The 16,561-nt window shown below is 44.0% G+C and overlaps 1 protein-coding gene across 2 annotated transcripts in view; it reads left to right on the top strand.

Annotated features, from left to right (window-relative positions):
• Positions 1-16,070, top strand: part of IPCEF1 (interaction protein for cytohesin exchange factors 1) — a 94,950-nt gene extending 78,880 nt beyond the window's left edge. For both annotated transcript variants that reach the window (XM_012932348.2, XM_055134496.1), the window contains exons 8-9: positions 1,291-1,484; positions 11,333-16,070. In XM_012932348.2, coding sequence (XP_012787802.2) covers positions 1,291-1,484; positions 11,333-11,536 — 398 coding nt within the window. In that variant the 3' untranslated portion in view covers positions 11,537-16,070. The remainder of the gene's footprint in view (positions 1-1,290; positions 1,485-11,332) is intronic.
• The last annotated feature ends 491 nt before the right edge of the window (positions 16,071-16,561 follow it).

Raw genomic sequence — 16,561 nt, 5'->3', positions numbered from 1 at the left:
CCCATACCTCAAATTCATTTTGCAGTACTGAGTTTCTGTGGCCTTATTTGACTTGTCCTAAGGCATATGCTCATCTGTGAATCAGTGATTATGGCCAGAATAATGGGATTACCATGAATGTAGCAGAGCACATGGGATCCATCATGGGCCCTGAGTGGAATCACTTTACTTTACTGGAAGCATTTGGGTGAAGGCCGAAAATGTGTGGTTAGAAAGGGGACTGAATGTGTGTGCCAGCATGGGGAACAACCACTGCCTTCTCAAAGCCACAGTAAACGTCCTCGTTTAAAGGAAGTTCTAGAAGCACAATAGTCATCTGGGGACGTTGTGTCTCAGGTGTTTGAGTATATGTAAGTTCTGTGGACTTTGCACAGCTCATCATTGCTTGTCAGTAGCCACAGATAATTTGTTCACAGGTGGAGAAGCGTTCTGCCCTGGGATGAATCAGTCATTCCACAAATCTTATCAAGGCCTAATTTAAATCATAGTTGGATTAAATTTTGCATTCAAATTAACACTATAATGGGTTGATACCTCCAGAGATATGAGGATGGAATGAATATATTTGGTATGTGGAAAGGACATGGTTTGGGAAGGTCGAGATGGTAGAGTCTAATGGGCCCATCTGTGCCCCTCCAAAACTCTTATAGTGAGATCATAGCACCTAGCACCCTGGAAAGCACTCTCATTAGGAGTGGAATTGCCACCGATGTAATTGTCACTGTCACTGTCATCCTGTTGCGCATCGATTTGCTCTAGTGGGCACCAGTAACGTCTCCCTTGTGAGACTTGTTGTTACTGTTTTTGGCATATCGAATACGCCATGGGGAGTTTACCAGGCTCTGCCATCTGGACTAGATACTCTAGGTAGCTTGCCGGGCTCTCCGAGAGGGGCAGAGAAATTGAACCCAGGTTGGCCGTGTGCAAGGCAAATCAGTAAAGTGAATTACTAATTCAATACTACTCGTTTCCTTATACAAGGGGGAAACTTTGGACATAGATATACAGATAAATAATCTGCACGTGAAAGTTTGCACTGTGCTGCTAAAGCTAAGAAGCTGAAAGAGAAGTCCGGAACAAATAAACTTGCATTCCCTTCGGCGGCTAGAAGGTCCCATCAGAACAATTGGGCTGAGTAGCTTGGACAACCAAAATAATCATTTCACACTTCTGGATACTAGAAATATGAGATAGGGGTGTTGAGGGATCTTGTTTTAAGACCGCCTTGTCTAATGTTATGTCCTGGACTTTAATTGAGGTCACTGTTTTTGCTTTTTTTAATTTAAATAGATGAAACAAAAGTGTCTGAAGATGATGAGATGGAGAAGCTCTATAAATCATTAGAGCAAGCAAGTCTATCTCCTCTTGGGGACCGACGCCCTTCGACCAAAAAGGAGCTGAGAAAGTCCTTTGTTAAGCGGTGCAAAAACCCCTCCATAAACGAGAAACTCCACAAAATCCGAACACTGAATAGCACGTTAAAGGTAACGCGTTTCAGACGGTGGATGAGTCTGCCTGTGGGGGAGGGAAGCGCTGATGCTGCAGAGACTTATGCACACACAATGTGTTTGTGCGGCTGAAGGGTTTTGCAGTAAAAGCAGATTTTTGCAGTAAAATCTCTACAGTGAGGTGGCTTGACTTTAATGCATTTTTTTTCCTACAGTAGCCCTTGATTTATGCATTCTTTCGGACGTAAAAACTTAAATGTTAAGCTTCTAGAAAGCAGGACCATGTGAAGTTTGTTGTTGTTTTTTTTTTAATCCTCACACAATGTCAATGAGACCCTGAAAATTGATTTATATTGATAAAATCTTAGATTTCACCTGGTTCACTGGAGGTGCCATTCTACTTCCCAAAGCATATCTCTGGGTTCAGAAATCACAGAGATGGTATTTCTCGGTCATAGGGTCTGGAGCCAAGAAACAGAAGAGGGCAGTGGGAAACACACTTTATGGTAATACACTAGCAGATGCTTTCACAATAGGAACCAGGGGCCCTATACAGGATGTAGCAAAGTTATTTTCAGAACCTCCTTTAACTCAAATGGTTCTTTATAACAGACACGTTCTACCTACACATTTATATTATGGTATGCATGGGAGGAGACCGGGATATTCTGTAAAATCATCTTAAATTAGCATAGTTGTGGATTCTGGAAGGACTTGATCCCAAAATATACAAAAAGTCTGTTCTGTAAATATTCTTTTGGATAAAAAATCTGACTGTTTTTTCTAGGAAGTAACTAAAAGGACCAGGTAACAGAGAGATGGCTGTTTGACTATCAGTCAAATAACTGCCCATTAACAGGGAAAATTCGTGTCTTAAAAATGTTGTAAAAGTAAGATTGAAAATAAAAGGCAAATGTGTCTTTTCATTAAGAAAAATAATTTCTAATGCAGAGAAGCACTTATTCTTCAGTGACAAAAGATTTCACTCTTATTAATTTCAATGACCAATATGTTAAATGCCATAGAACATACAAAGTGGGCAAATATATTGGTCATTCAATATCATAATTTGTTAGAATTCTACTGCTCCGATGTCATAGAATTCTACTGCTATGTTTGTGATAACTGCTATGAGTGAATGTTCTTCATTGAACAGGTATTTCCTGAGTCTTACTTTGTGTGGGCACTGTTCTAGGCCACTGAGATTACTAAATATCTACAGCTGGATAAAGGAAACAGGAGGAAGAGAATTAGGATGTTCTGTGTTCGCACAGGTTTGAAGTGTTTTGGTACCCAGAGGCTGTTAGGGATATTGTCATGGAGGTATTGACCCTTGTGCAAGAGATGAAGACTACCAGGAGAAGGAATGGCATCCAAGAAGGGGAATTCTTATCAGTAAATATTTATCAGTGCATTCATGCTGCATTATTGTTGGGAGAACTAGTGATTGCAGGCAAAGTTCTGTGCCTGGGCAGTTCAGGACATTGCTAGCAGGAGAAAGATTGGTATCAGCTTTCCAAAGAACAACCATCTGTGGAAGCAGGACCTTCAGGGCCCTTCTGCTTTCCTGGCCACAGAGAGCCCAGGTTATACAGTGAATGAAAGGTCTCACAGACCCACGTGTTTCTAGCTGGTCCCTTATTCTTCACAGGTACTGGCCATGGAATTAATGAATTCAGTACATCCTTCCTTCCTTCCTTCCTTCCTTCCTTCCTTCCTTCCTTCCTTCCTTCCTTCCTTCCTTCCTTCCTTCCTTCCTTCCTTCCTTCCTTCCTTCCTTCCTTTCTTTCTTTCTTTCTTTCTTTCTTTCTTTCTTTCTTTCTTTCTTTCTTTCTTTCTTTCTTTCTTTCTTTCTTTCTTTTCGCTCTTTGGGGGACTGGAGTGATAGCACACTCCAGTAGGTAGGTAGGATAGGGCGTTTGCCTTGCACTCAGCTGACCCGGGTTTGATTCCTCTGTCCCTTTCGGAGAGCCCAGCAAGCTACCAAGAGTATCTTGCCCAAATGGCAGAGCCTGGCAAGCTCCCCATGGCATATTTGATATGCCAAAAACAGTAACAACAAGTCTCACAATAGAGATGTTACTGGTGCCCACTTGAGCAAATCGATGAACAGTGGGGCAACAGTGTTACAGTGCTTGCTTTTTGAGCCACACTCAGTGATGCTCAGGGGTTACTCCCTCCTAGTTCTACTTCTGGCTGTGCTCGGGGGACAATATGGGATGCTGGGAATTGAACCTGGGTTGGTTGCATGCAAGGCAAACACCCTACCCATTGTGCTATCTCACCAGTCCCTCAGCACATCTTTTCTTGCTGTGTATTACTTGTCTGTTGTGATGTAACAAAATACCACCCAGCTTAGCAACTGCAAGCAAACACATCATTGCACAGAGCCTGTGAGTCAGGAATTTGGGGGTGGCTTGAGCAGGTGCTCCTGCTTTCAGCCCTCCCACATGAAGGGGAGGCTCTGTGATGTGGAAATTGGCCTTACTGAGGGGGAAAAGACACATTAGTGGAGTCATTGAAAGAAAGATAATTTTATACATATATGTCTTCTTGAGTCAAAGACTTTACTAACTCTTAAAGAGTGCTTATTTTGTGATACTGCATCAAACACCAAGCCTATAATTTGTGCATTTTAATTTGTGTATGGCATGCTGTATCATAAACATTTATTCATAAAAGAAGGAGTACTTCAAAACTAAAGCACAAGCAAGCAAAGACCACGGGGTTTTATGTAGCAATAAGGAGACTTTTAACCATCATGTTTATATTAGTGATGGGAACATTCCCTAAGACAGAAATATTCTGGGCAGTATTGCAAAGCCCTTTATGGGAGTGATATAAGAAGGGCACAGCCTGTCATGTTATACGGTACGATCTGATCTTTAGTTCTTTTCTGACAGCTTCCCACCCACCGGTTTTGGCTGAGCATCTTTATGTAAAACTGAACACTTCATGGGTTCAACTAGGACTTTGTCTGGGGTTACCCTGGGGTACCCACAAAGCAGCAAACTCCTTTCCCACTACCTTCTCATAGAGCATATTTTCAGAGCTTCCTTTGTTTTTTTTCTTTTTTGCTTCTTTTGGCTCACACCCGGCGATGCACAGGGGTTACTCCTGGCTCTGCACTCAGGAATTACTCCTGGTGGTGCTCAGGGGACCAATGGGATGCTGGGAATCGAACCCGGGTCGGCCGCGTGCAAGGCAAATGCCTTACTCTCTGTGCTATCGCTCCAGCTCCTTCAATGCTTCCTTGAGGCAAGTCATGGCCACAGAATTAGAGTGAAAAATCAGAGATTAGCACTTCCTCTCCGCGTGATTTTCAGGGAACACTTGTCCCACCTTGCCTTTCTGCCAGGAAGTAAGGAGGATGTGGGAGTGATTCCAAGCAGTGGGTAAGCCTTCTGCACTGCTAGGAAGAAGCACAGCCCTGGTGCCACTGAGTAGCCTTGCCCGGTGAAAAGCGGTTTGACAGATTTTGTTTTTCATTAATTTCCTTCCTTTCTATTCTTGTCTCTAGTGATTTTTTATTTTATGCATAAAAGATCTAGCAGACTTGAACCAAATGGTAAGAAATTTGAAATCCTGAGCACTGACAAGCATATGAGAAGTGTTAACCCAAAGTTCAAGAGAACATTTCCTAAAAATATCTTTGATCAGATTTAGAGGGGTGGTTAATGCGTTTTACTTCCAGAAAAACTCTTTTTCTGATTTTAGTAATCTGCTTCTCTCTCAGCTTTCTCCCCAGTAAATAATCGGTTTTCCCTCTGAAGCAGATGTAAAAGTTTCTTAAGAACACAGCAAAATTCCTGAAATAATTTCATGTAAATAGCATCATGGTGGTGCCAGAAGAGGAAGGCATATTTTGGTTTTGGGGAAATGAATGTTTTTTGAAGTGTAATTTTGTTTGGGGGCCACACGCAGTTACCCAGTGGTGCCAAGGGCTTACTTTTTTAAAAATTGTTTTATTTTATAAAGTAGTTCGCAATATTTGATGACATTTAATATTCAAGCACCAATCCTACTACCATTACACCTTCCCACCACCATACTTCAGATGTTTCCTTCCCGAACCCCAATCCCTGCCCCAAAGCAAAACCCAAATAATATATTTTGTATTGTTTGTTATGATAAACTGCTGGAAATGCTCCAAAGAAGTCTCCTTAGAGGGAAGAGTGTGAAGATTGTTGTATTTCATCGAGGGGCCATTAAGTCCTTCTATAAGAGATCACTAACATGTTGTTAAAGGTTGAGCCTTCTGTGCTTTAATATATATATATATATTATATAATATATAATATATAGCTATGGAGCGATAGCACAGTGGATAGGGCATTTGTCTTGCACACAGATAACCTGGGTTCGATTCCTCCTTCCCTCTCAGAGAGTAAGGCAAGCTACCGAGAGTCCCTCGCACCCACAGCAGAGCCTGGCAAGCTATCCGTGGTGATTCGATATGCCAAAAACAGTAACAACAAGTCTAACAATGAAGTCGTTCCTGGTGCCCACTCGAGCAAATCAATGAGCAATGGGATGACAGTGCTACAGTGACACAGTGATATATACATATATATATATATATTTGTGTGTATATATATATACAGATATATACATATATCTGTAAAAAATACATTTCCCTCTAAGATCGGTTGCCTCCTACTTTGAACCCCATCAAATGTGGTGCAATATTCTTTGATTATGGGTAGGGTGTGTCCTGTGAAGTATCGTGTGGTCCGGGAATAGGTTCACTCAGGTGAGACTCAGCCTGAGTGTTTGGGGCGCGGCCATGAGCACGCTGGCCGTTGAGTTCTGGAGGTTTTCGCTGCTGGGGCTGGGTCCCTTGGGGCGGGGAGGGGTCTCACTCGCCCCCCTGTGGGGTTTCAGGGCTTCCTTTTGACTCTGTGCTCAGGCATCACTCCTAGCAGGAGTCAGAGGACATGCATGGTGCCTGCGGCTCGAACCCAGGTCCACCATGTGCAGGCTAGCGCCCTGACTGCTATATTATTGCTTTGGTTTCTGACGTGTAGGTCTTGAGAAGACAAAGAAAGGAAGTTCTCCTGGTCTGGCTGGGCTTGGCTGTTGATGTTTATTTTTAATAGAGTCACCAGGAGCTACAGAGTTACAAAGCTGTTGCGGGTTCAGTGTCTGTCTCACAGTATCCAACACCTGTTCTCCGCAGTCTCTTACCTTCCTTCCACTGCTCTGGGTCCTCTCAGCTGCTGCTTTGCCCTCTTGGCTCTGTGTCCACTGCACAATCCCCCTCTCAACCTCCCTTCCTCACTCCGATTCTCCTGCCCCCAGGTGATTAATCTCACCACTCATCAGGTGCTCTGTGCGATATTGTCCTCTGAAATTTATGTAGTTCTAATCAATTTAGAAATATGAAAATCAGAAAGCATGATGAAGCACTCAAAATAGAACTGAAATGGATGATTGAGTGCAAGCAATACATTGAGTGCCCCTAGTATTTGTATTCATCTATGATCAGAACTCGTAGATAAAACAAATGGTGACAATTCTAGAATTATATGTAAGTGGAGATATGACAATATATGAAATATGCACATAAGATACGTAACCAAGTAAAGTGTATCTATGCATATGCACAAAATTTTTGTTTATGGTGAGGATTTACTCAGTCTCAAAAATAGGTCTCATCATGTGAGATTAAAAATAAAATAAGTTATTTTCTATATTTAGATTTTCAACAAATACTGAATTAATTTCTAGTTTCATTCTTCTAGGCTATAATTCTACACGTATATAAGTAGGCATAAAAGACAAAACTACCCATCCTCATGAAACTTACATTAGGTAGAGGAGGAAGTAGATGAGGAGCAAAATGCATTTTATGGTATGCTGGGAGATGATAGATTTGAGAGAGATGAGAAAAGAGAGGGGATAGATCGTGGAGAGATGAGTTTCTAATTGGGATCGGCAGGAAAGGCATCTTTGGAACATGAGATTTACGGTCTGAAGACAGAGAGCATAGGGACTTGCTTGCATATGGTTGAACCTGGTTCAATCCATTGCACCACATACAGTCCTGTGCATAGCCAGGAGCAAGCCCTGATGAACACATCCCGTTATTCATCTCTTCTCACCCCCCCAAAAAAAAAAAAACTTCAGCTTTCTGAAAAATCTTCAAAAGGAAAGAAGGAAAGGGACAAAAGTTTGAGGTTTTCTGAGTAAAATGATCCAAAGAACAAAAATGAAAATGCTTTAGGATGTGTGTGCAGGCTTATCCTATTTAAGGAACACTGAGCAGGGAAGTTGGTGAGATTGGAGTTCCAAGGGACAGGAGAGAGTGAGGGTGGATCCGTGGGGTGTAATATAAGAAAGGGCCTATTTTGTCATTGCAGGTACTTTGGCTTCTGCTCTGAACGAAATTGTAGGGTTTTTGAAGGTTCTGAACAGAGCTGTGCCATGGTTTGTCATATTCTGTAGATAAGCCTTCCAAAGATTCTAGTAGTCTAATATTTAGCTGGACTCTAGTATTCTAGTATTTAACTTCTAGTGTTAGATTGACTTTGGTAAGAACAGGTTTCAGTGTGTATTGGGAAGGGGTTAGAGAAAATAACAATTTGGAGCACGTATTTCAGAATCCTGTTAATTGCCCAGCAGACAAATTGAAGAGAAAGTTTGGGCAAACCGTTTGTCTGGTCTTCAAGGGTGTGGTCAGACATCAATGTGAGACCCTCGGTATGTCGAAGATTTTTCATGAGACTTCCAAGGACTTGGAAGTGCATGGAACAGAGGAGATAACATGGGTGGAAGCTCTGAGGTCCCCCTACATGAGTAAGTTGAGTGAGAGAAGAAATTAGAAGGAGAAAGAAAGTACCCTTTGTAGAATGAGAAAAGCCAAGAAAATGCAGCAAAGGAGCAAGACAATGAAAGAGCTCTGTGGATAAGGAAGTTGAAGATAAATAACGGGTGGTTGAGTGGAAGGACATCATTGGGATTGACAGGATGGGATGGAGGGTCATAAGCCTGATGGGTGCAGTATCATAAGAAGGAGAATATTGGGGATATGGAGAGAATGGGGTGCCTTACCTACAATAGGGAGATGGGTGGGAGTTGGGAGGACATTGGAGATGGGAGAAAATAAGAGCATATACCCATGACAGTGAGAATGGCCATGTGAAGTTGGGAAGGGATGAGTCACAGGGGAGAGGGAACAGTTGCTGGAGTGAGTTTCTGAAGAGGAAGGGGTGGCGTGATACTATGTAACTGATGAGACTAACCTTGCCCCGGAGCCCAGAAGTCTTATCCCAACGAAGAGCAGAAGAGTGGAGGAGGCATTGGCGGAGCAGCACTGTGCATATAAAACAATGATCTCAGTACTGTCGGCAAGTAGGATGCTGCGTCAATGAATGAACATTGAAAGCAAACAATTACAAATGAGCAGAGGATGCAGATAGCAGGATGTGCTGATGTAGGAAGTTGGGATTCCATAGAAATAGTCTTCGAACTGTTTCCATTTACTCATAAAAACAGCACCATCATCGTCCTGGATAAGAGAGGGTAAATGGCTGGAGAATATTCCAGCTGGGAGCAGAAGTCTACTTAGTGGCAACTGTCATAAACCCAAGCTCTGGTCTGGAGCACAGTGGGGAATCTTGAGCCGTCCACCTGCCACCTACGGGACATAACACCTATGTAGGAAAATGGGATGAGTCAAAGGTGTCTTTTGTCACCTTTGATTAGTTGGCGTGGCAGACTCAAGAACATTTAAATACAACTTGCCAAATTCTGAGAGGCCTCTAGGCACTAGAAGGCACAAGAACTTTGGAAAAAGATTTTTTTTTAATTAAATTTTAAAAAAAATAATTTTTTTTAAATTTTAAAAATTTTTAAAAATGTAAATTTTAAAATTCTGTAGTATTCTGATGAACATAAACTTTGAACATGCCTGGTAATTGTAAATTTGAATGAAAGTCAAACTCATTAAAGAAATATCGGAGGGCCAGGGAGATAGCTCAGAGGGCTTAAGTGCATGCCGTGCATGCTCAAGACCCCGAGTTAAATCCCTCAGAGTTTATCACCGCCCCAAACACCGCTGGCCCTGGTAACCCCTTGTACTGCTGGACCTAAGCAGCATCATATTATCAGATAGAAGCATTGGACTGTTATTAGCTGAGTATTATTGGGAGTAGTCCCCGGCACCTCTGAGCACTGCCTGAGCATCTCCCTCTTCTTTAAAAAAATAAGAAAATAAAATCCAAGTTAGGAAGTGTTCCAGGGAAAGCAGCTCTGGGCATGAGGGTTCACCAGGGGAAGTGCATGAAGAAGGGTCTCTGAGGGGTACACCCTCTAAAGGACCTAGAATTGCGCAGGGGAGAACATTCACAGCAGAGTGTTGTGGATGCTTGGAGTGGAGAAGAAGGAGGGATGGAGGACCAGCACGGATGCTGACATGTAGCCAGCATTTGTAGGTAGACTCCTTGCATGGACAGGAATTCCCCGTGGACCTGAAGTGGAGACCCCCCCTGCGGCAGAAGAAGAACAGTGTGGTCTGTTGGAATTTATGTCCCAAGTGAAATGTGGTTCTCGAGAGAGAAGACACGGGAGTGACAGGAGGCCTGACTACTCGAGTTGGGGTTCGGAACTCCAGGTTCAAGTGGAAATGCAAGACAAGTCACCGGTTGGGATGCTACCACCACATGCCCTGCATCCGGGCCCCGGCACTGCTGGGACGGGCTCAGAACAAAATTGTCAGGGCTCTGCTCCTTTAGGAATGTGGAGGCTGAAGCATATTATTTCCACGCCACTGCTTGACTACAGAAAAACCACCCTCAGCTGAGCCAGACATTTCAGAAATGTGCGTCATTGGAGGAGGCAGGGAGAAATAACACGGTGCTTCTCTCAGCATCACTCAGAGGCGTCCTGTCTTGAGGGTGGGTCAGTGTTCTGTCCTAGAATGTTGCTAGAATGTCCTAGAATGAAAGGAGTGTGTGTGTTTAATCCTGCCTATATTCATCCAATAAATTTGTGTGGTTTATTGAAGACAATGCCCTCGCTTAAAAGTCATCAAAGATAGATTTTTTTTATGCTTTTTGGGTCACACCCGGCGATGCACAGGGGTTACTCTTGGCTCATGCACTCAGGAATTACTTCTGGTGGTGTTCAGGGGACCATATGGGATGCTGGGAATCGAACCTGGGTTGGCCACATGCAAGGCAAATGCCCTACCTGCTGTGCTATCGCTCCAGCTCCCAAAGATAGATTTTTTTTAATCATCCTGTGTCCAAGACGATAATATCCTGATCTAACATAAAGTTTAGACAGTGAAATGATTATATAGTTGTGTATTTTAGGAGGGAGGCCTTTCACATGGAGATGGAGATATTACTGTGGTGTGAGATACCAGACTGATCTGGGGAGAGCCACGCAGCAAATCTTGTGGCTCTGAATCTAGTTTTCCATTCATTCTAAGGTGGGTTCCCTTAAATTTATGCTCTTGCTTGAAACTCCCACTTAAATCAAAATGACATATAACAAAACCAAGTTCTCCAATAACACTGTTTCAGCATTGGCCGGGAGTTTTTCCTTTTGCATCAATAAATAATCTCGCACAAAGTCATGGAAGGGTCTGATGTTATTGGAAAATCCCACTACATATCACTTTTTTCTGGCTCTTCTGTGGAAGTATAACTTTCAGCAGTGCTGTTTTAGAGTAGTCTTATTCTAAAACATAATATAATAATAATATATTATAATAATAGTCTTATTATAGTGTTTAAGAATAGTCTTATCTGAAAACACAGATTTTTTCCCCTCTGTGTATTTTCCTCTCTGTGCATTCAGTTGTAAAAGGATGGAAGATGTTCTGTTGAGATTAAGATCCATCTCATCCTCTTCTCTTCCTTTTCCTCTTTGTGTAGTGCAAGGAGCATGACTTGGCCGTCATCAACCAGTTGCTGGATGATCCGAAGCTGACCGCCAGAAAGTACAGGGAGTGGAAGGTGATGAACACGCTGCTCATCCAGGATATCTATCAGCAGCGTGAGGCCACGTCGACCCCCGAAGGCACCACCGAGGACCACAAAGAGCCTCCCTCCTCAGCCCGTGTGGAAAATTCTATTTGAGAACGGGCCCTTGTGACTTATCCCAAGCAACTCTTCCGGATTTTGCAAGAGGAGCCATTTTCTTTTTCTTGTAAAGGAAGACTGAAGCCCAGTTCCTCCTCAAGTATTATTGTCCAGCTCTGACAAGGCAACTAAGGCGACCCCAGAGAAGTGGAGCTCAGGGTGAGGCTCTTTCGTGGAGCCCCGTGGGAGGGATAGAGGCTGTTTGGAGAGACGTTATGTTCCGATGGGGAGCTCGTGTCATGGGATGTGAGGACTGTCTCTTCTGTTCACTGTTCTCAAGAAAATCCTCTCACTCTCTGAACAAAGGACTGCCTTCACCGGGGATTATTATTCATAGAAATATTCCATTTTCCCAAAGAAGAATAGAGACACATATTCTGCCTGCTGGGAGAGTTGAATTCTCTAAGCTCTCCGTTGAGTGTTTTTCTCAAGCAACGCCTGGAACAGGACTTGCGGAATTGTCCTGCTTTGGGTCTGGAATGTTGGTGCCTTTCCCATGTCTTGAGAGAGCTACTTACTAGCAAGTTGTGCATGGGAAAGCCCATGAGGAACGTCTTCTGGATTCCACTCAAAGGATAGCTCCATGGTTTCGTGTTCAACCCAGTGGTGATGCAGAATCTGATTAGTGTTTCCTAAATATAGCAGCTAAACATAGCTTTTTCATTAAACCTGGAGACCTCCACCTCATCCAGATTTTAACTCCCCAGAGGAAACAATAAGTCCAATAAGGAAAGTTTGCTCTTTGTCCTCACGTGGTACAAACGCACCTCATGAATTTATACCCAGTTTCTCTGGGAGCAATATGGACACGATGTTTATGGCATTTGAATTGCTTTAATGACGTGAGTCAAAAGCAACAACAACAAAGGAGCTAAGCTAGGATTGTTTTATTTTTGTATGTCTATGTGCTCTTTTGTGTCTTATGTGAATAGCTACATATAATGTTATTTAAGTATATTTATAGAAGATCAAATTACTAGTGTTGAAAAAGATGATATACTATCATATGTTTTGCTTAGTATAGAGCCTCAGAGTCTATGAATTTTTTGCTTGAGAAAAATAGGAATACTATTGATTCACTGGAATTATTATATTGCACTCTAATGTATGAGGAATGCTCAGGAAATTTTGTGGGATAAATGTCAGGCATGCGTTAATAATCTTTCATCTTCTCTGATTTCCCTTTGTCTACCCAGAGAGCTTGGAGTTCTCTATTAGTTATAATTCGCTCTGGGATCAGCAATGGACTTTCACTTTACATTACTCCATAGCAAACATTTAAGCTTTATTCCATTTATGCCCACAAGCCCCAAACCAAATGAAACACAAATCATGTAGGTATTTTTTTTTTGTCTAAAGACTAATAGAAATGTTGGGATCTGTTGTTAAAAAGAACTCAATACTGTATTTGAGAAACATTATGAGAGTCTTCATTTACTAATCATCATGAACATACTTCACCATAAAAATAACCACTTCCTACCCCAAACCCACGTTTTTTTTTTGCCTTAAGTATGCATAGAAGACTGTCAACATAATTGTTTGCTAGAGTCAGTGTGTGGCTTGACATTCAAATGGAAATAACCCCCTAAATCTTATCTGCACAGTAAATGGAAATAGTTGTTGAATATTTCCTCTGCTAAGAAGTCTTAATGCTTTGTAAATAAAAAACAGCCTCAGCAGTGAGGAGGTAAACAACAGGAAGCTAGATGTAGTACCCTCTGTACTTAACTTATCTGTAAGATAAGAGTCCAGGTCAGTTGGACCAGCAACATTTCAGACCTCCTGCCAGAAGTGGGGTGTGAGTCATGCAGAGAGGATTGCCTGAGACTTGACACCTGAGGGGGGTCACTTTCAGGATCCCAAACTGAGCCCCCAAACTGTTGGGTTGAGAAAGCAAATGCTTGAACCTCTCAACTAAATTTTAATGGATCATTTCCCTAATTAGCAGTGGTTAGGATGGGTTGTTGTTTAGGCTTCACAATGGAAATCAGTGTTGAGGGAAGGAGAAAACAATGGCGTGGCACGGACTCTCCTCCCCACCCACTTCCGCTGCTTCCCAACACTGGCCCCTGCACCCGGAAGTGGAAGTAGCTTTCCCGACACTGAAGTGTCCCAGGAGCTTCCGGCCAGGGCTTCTGAATCCACTTGTCTGGCTTTGCATCACTATTCATTAAACTGACTTCTAGGGCTCACTCCTGAGAACGCCTCCAACTCCAAGTCCCAGTTGCCCGGTGAAATTGCTTACTCAAATTCTCTCCCCAAGTCCAGATGTAGTTTTGCTTCCTTGGCTCAAGTGGTGGCTTGGGTGAACCTGTCCGGTCAAGACCCAACTAACTGCACAGTTTTGCTCTTTCAGACCAGACCCTCCAGGGCTCCCCTCTGTGATTGTTTCTGCTCTGTTCTATTTTATGCAGCAGGGGGCTGCTTCTACCTGGCCATGAAGAGGAAGGTCAGAGGCCACAAGTTGTGAGAAAGCCAGGGTGACGGCTTCTGTGACAGAAGGTGTAGGGGCAAGACTGATTTATAACAGCTCCCAGCCATTTTTCTGGTCCAAAGGCTATTAGGAAAACGGGTTCATTCCAGTTTATTCCTGGGCATGGGGACGTGTCTGAAGTAGATTTTGTGTTGGTTCACGGGGTCATGAGGGGGAACCCGTCACTCCAGTCTGAGGACTGTGGCCTGGCAGGATAGTGGCCGGTACAGAAGGAAGTGGGAAATCTGGGGACATCCCGAGATTTGGTTACCTGCTGGAAGTGACTTGGATGGGGTCCGCACTGGACCCCGCTCTGAGGTTGCAGGGAGGCCTCATCTCTCTGTCATCAGCCGCAGACCCAAACTGGTACCTGATAAAACACACCCCGAATGGTCTGTCGCAGCCATCCAGCCCACGGGGCCCGGCTTGGGCAGGATCTGACTTATCCTGCACTTACAGAGCGTCTGTGACCTGTCTTCCTTCTGCCCCGTCTCAGCAGGGCATCTAAGCCGGGGCAGCAGAAAACGACTAAGACTCAGAAAGCCAAAGAGCGACATGGGGCATGGTGTCCAATTTCAAGTGTGGAACCCATGCCTTACATTTCCCTAGAACTCTGTTGTGTGCCATGGGTGGGTGTGTTTCGGGTCCTGGGAGCCCACACGGTGGTCTGTGTAGGACGAGTGTGGATTATCCGTGCTTCTTTCCACGGGGGAGGAGGAAACAGGCTCTGAGAAGTGGGGGTGTGGGAGGAAACGCAGGACAGAGCACAGCATGCAAATGTCCCTCCATGTGACTCAGCCCCTCCCTCTACTTGAACTCCTGCTAGGGGCGCCCTGCAGTTTGCCTTGGACTGGCTGTTGGGCTCATGGAAAGAGGGGCCTGATCTTTGCAATCAAAGGTGCAAGTGTATGCTTAGTGAAAACAGCAATCAGACTGGGATTCCAGGTCCGATGTGGGTTCCCAGGCGCTGAGTGGGGCCCATGGTTTTGGGGACTGGGGGAGGGCGGAGTTGGGTGGGAAGGTTCCTCTTTTTCTGTCCCCTTGGCCCCAAAGGTCCCCAGACATCCAGCTGGACCCTTAACCTTCTCTCTTCTCCCTTCCTCCTCCTGTCACTGCCCCTGAGGTGTTGGGTGAAGGAGATACAGAGAAGTGGGATGAGCTGCTTTTGTTGCCTTTGTAACGTCTTTAGCAGTAGTTCGAGCTCAGAACCTTCCTGTGGGCTCGGAACCTTCCTCTATCAATTTCTCCTCAAGCGATTTCCTTAGGTAGTCTTTAAGCCCATCACAAATAATATTATAGAGATAGAAGAGTCCATTGAAAGGGAAAAAAAATAAAGCAATGCCTTTAGGACTTCGGAATGAGGTGATCCTGGAAAGTCGTGCTGACTTTGTTTGTACAGAGGGAGCTTCCCTGAGAGTCAGTCTCCTCAGGAGAGTGTGCCACCTCCCCCCCTTCCCCACCAACAGACAATGACATTCCACTGAGATTTTCCAATTAGATCCCTTCCAATTCTTGGTCTACTTTTCTCCAGGAGAAATTGAGTCCTGGAAATGTGAGGTGCTCACTGCACCACCCTTCTCTGTAATTATAAAGGAAACTTCCAGAAACCAGGATTTCGGGACTCCCACACCGATTCCGCCTCTCCCACGGCGTCCTGGTTCTGATTGACACTGGCCTGACTGGTGACCCGTCTCTGTGCTGTGAGCCGCCGTGCTTGCTCCCAGGAGTCTCCCTCCCCTGCTGCTGCTGGTTGTTCTCTCCCTGCAGTCCTCCCGGGAGCACAGCCTGGCCTAGCTGGTCCCTCTACCCCTCACCAACCGCCGGAGGCTGGAACCCCACGTATCTAACGTCTGTGCATGACCGAGATGTGACTTGCAGCACTGCATGGTGTTTGGGGACACAGGATGTCCGCGTGGAAATGATACCTTCAATTTCACTGTGCTTTCATCCTCTGTACAAAAAAAGAAAAAAGAAAAAAACACAACAAAAACAGGCATGGTCTGGTTCTCCTGCTTTATGTTCTTTAGGTTGTCTTGTAAGAAACAAAGAGAAAAATGTGTATAGTAAAACGACATGAAAAAAAGAAAACAACCCGAAATATGCTGCTGGTTTTCATTTTCCGCCTTGCAAGCGGTGCGCTTCCTCCTCCCAGCAAACTTTGATCTTTCACAAAGCCTCTCGCGCCCTCTGGTGGCCGCGGGAAATAACTGAGTCTAGAGTTAATATTTCTTGTTGCAAAATGAAAGAGCTACTTGTGCCGGGAAATCTATTTCCACAACAGCTAAGGGGCACGTGGTCTTCTTCACGGGCCATCCGTTTCCTGACATATTAATACAAAGATATTTATAGTTCTCGTAAATTGCCGCTGCGCCACAAAATCCGACTTGTCCCTTATACATGTATTTAGGGAATTTTTTTTTTTTTTTCAGACTGTGAAAGGTGTAACCCCTGGCAAACAATTTCCTTGAAAATAGAGAAGGAACAAAGACACCATTGAAAGACTCTTTACAATGCTTTTATTTTGCATCCAGCCCTCGGAGGAAATA

This window comes from Sorex araneus, chromosome 4 (assembly GCF_027595985.1).
Source record: "Sorex araneus isolate mSorAra2 chromosome 4, mSorAra2.pri, whole genome shotgun sequence".
Classification (NCBI taxonomy): domain Eukaryota; kingdom Metazoa; phylum Chordata; class Mammalia; order Eulipotyphla; family Soricidae; genus Sorex; species Sorex araneus.
The sequence above is the reverse complement of the archived record's forward strand: the minus strand, read 5'-3'. Positions and strand labels throughout refer to the sequence as shown.